The following is a 2,510-nucleotide window of genomic DNA, read 5'->3' on the forward strand; positions in this document are numbered from 1 at the left end:
GCGCAACAACAACACAATACACTGTCTGAAACACTGCTGGTCATGTTCCCTGTTCTGTGGTTCAATTATCAAAAAAAGACAACATGAAAATAAATCCTGATTTACTATATATCCATTCTGAGAACGGATTAATCTGAATCCAGAATTACAACCACGAATACCTAACGTTTGGTGAACAGCTTCCACTATAAAGATACGATAATCTGAGTCCAGAACTGAGCCACTGATATCAAAAAGTCCAAACAGAACAACTTTTCAGGAAATATGTTTCATTTTCCAGTCACATCTCTCTGGTTCCAAGGGAAAACATTAGTTTTCAGCAATGTGTAGCTTCTCAACTTCTCTGTAACTTAATCTGCCGCAGGGACATTTTAGCTTGCATCTTACAAATTCACAATTACAAAAAGTCTCTCTCTCTCTCTCAAAACTTCCCCGACAATCCAAGTGTTTTCAAGCATCATTCATATTCCAGAAATCTGTTTCCAGTTTCATCTGGTCTCAATGACAAGAAAAGTAAATGTTACAAAAAATACAAATCTCCTCCCAAGTTAGTCTGTGTTGTCCCCCCCCCCCCCCCCCCCCCAACGCTTTGACTGCTATTTGGTACATGAATGAAACACTATCAATACATCTGTTCACCAGTTCTGGTCGGACTGTCTCTTCCAAGTGGCACTGACTCAGAACCACTTACCACCATCCCCACAACCCACCCTAAAAAAAAAAAAAAAGGAATAATAATACTAAGAAGAAGAAACCCTTCGAATCACCAGCATTCAATCACATCCAAGTCACAAGAACATTTCAGTTACTGCCTGGCTTGACGCTATCAAGGTAGTCCTTGGCTTCGTTGATCTTGGCTGCCAGGTATGGGGAACCACCTGCAAATGAGCCCATTAACTTCCTGATCATATTCATCTTTAATCAATTGGTATACCTGAAACATTAACTCACTCAGTATGGCCAGTCCTCTCTTCTCCTCGACACAGACCCCTCGGATGTCCAGACCTTTAGCTTCCGTCGTCAGAATTGTGGTATTCTTTGTCAACATTCACCTCTTCAGTATAAGAGCCTTCCGCTTGCAATATTTTGATGATGGTAATTGGGATGAAACGCTGTTAACGTCATCTCTTTCACCGTTCGTATGGAGAGAGTTAATATGAACTCAATGTACTGAAAATGTTTCAACTTGTTCTCATCAAATTATGACCAACATTTCAAACTCTTCAGTTTTTAAAGCCATCAAACACTAGTTGTAACACAAACTTCAAACCAATGCATGTGTGAAACTGGCAAAAGAAATCCATTTGTGCTAGTTATTCAACTTGATAATGCCTGCTCACAAACAAGTAAATGGAATCAACACCATTTAGACATACTGAATGAACAGAAAGACAAGCATTTCTTGCATTAATCGATTGGTATTGAAATTTCATATTTGTGTTCATTTTGTCTTTGCTCACTGCAGAAAACTCTGCTGACAATGTATACAGTGTACATCTATCCAATTTCATACAAGACACTGCACTCTGAGCAGTTCTCTACTGCCGGTCCAGAAACATTGAAGCCTTTTTGTTTGACATAACATTAAGAAAATTAACATATGTATATTTAAAAAGAAATCAAGTGATACACTCCTAAACATACAATAATGCCTAACACATCGCACACATGACAAGAGCAACAACAACAACAACAACAACAACAACAAAAAAGGCAAAGCATCAGCGCTAGTGAAATAAACCTGCTGAGTGCATGTTGGGTTTACACATAATAATAATAATTATTATTATTATTATTATTATTATTATATCTATATAGCGCTGAATCTTGTGCAGAGACAAATCAAAGCGCTTTCGCACCAGTCACTCAAATGCATGCATAACTCTAAAACTGGGAAGAAAAAAACACAACAACAAAAACTGAAGACAAGGAAGAGGCAGGGAAGGGAGGCTATTTTGAGAAGAGGTGGGTTTCAAGGCCAGATTTGAAAGAGATCAGTGCGGAGACCTGACGAAGCAAAACAGGAAGTTCATTCCAATTACAAGGTCCAGAGACAGAGAAAGAACGGCGGCCAACAGTGGAGTGTTTGAATCTGGGTATGTGTAAACAGAGTGGATCCGAAGCCGATCGTAGAGAGCGAGATGGAGTGTAGAGGTGAAGGCAGCCACAGACTTCTCTTTTTTTTTCCCCCTTTCTTTTTTCAGTTCTGATGTATTGTGAAGTGCAACAACAGAAGTAGCAAGTAAAATGGAAAGCAAAGACGGGTGCAATAGCTGAGTGGTTAAAGCAATGGACTTTCAATCTGAGGGTCCCAGGTTCGAATCACGGTGACGGCGCCTGGTGGCTAAAGGGTGGAGATTTTTACGATCTCCCAGATCAACATATGTGCAGACCTGCTAGTGCCTGAACCTCCTTCGTGTGTATATGCAAGCAGGAGATCAAATACGCACGTTAAAGATCCTGTAATCCATGTCAGCGTTCGGTGGGTTATGGAAACAAGAACATTCCCA

The 2,510-nt window shown here is 40.0% G+C and overlaps 1 protein-coding gene across 1 annotated transcript in view; it reads right to left on the bottom strand.

Moving 5' to 3' along the window:
* Positions 1-201: 201 nt before the first annotated feature.
* The window catches only part of LOC143288773 (mitochondrial import inner membrane translocase subunit TIM14-like), a 12,310-nt gene continuing 10,001 nt past the window's right edge, over positions 202-2,510 (bottom strand). The window contains exon 6 of the mRNA XM_076597400.1: positions 202-878. Within this exon, the coding sequence (XP_076453515.1) occupies positions 802-878 (77 nt within the window). The 3' untranslated portion in view covers positions 202-801. The remainder of the gene's footprint in view (positions 879-2,510) is intronic.

This window comes from Babylonia areolata, chromosome 13 (genome assembly GCF_041734735.1).
Source record: "Babylonia areolata isolate BAREFJ2019XMU chromosome 13, ASM4173473v1, whole genome shotgun sequence".
Taxonomy (NCBI): domain Eukaryota; kingdom Metazoa; phylum Mollusca; class Gastropoda; order Neogastropoda; family Buccinidae; genus Babylonia; species Babylonia areolata.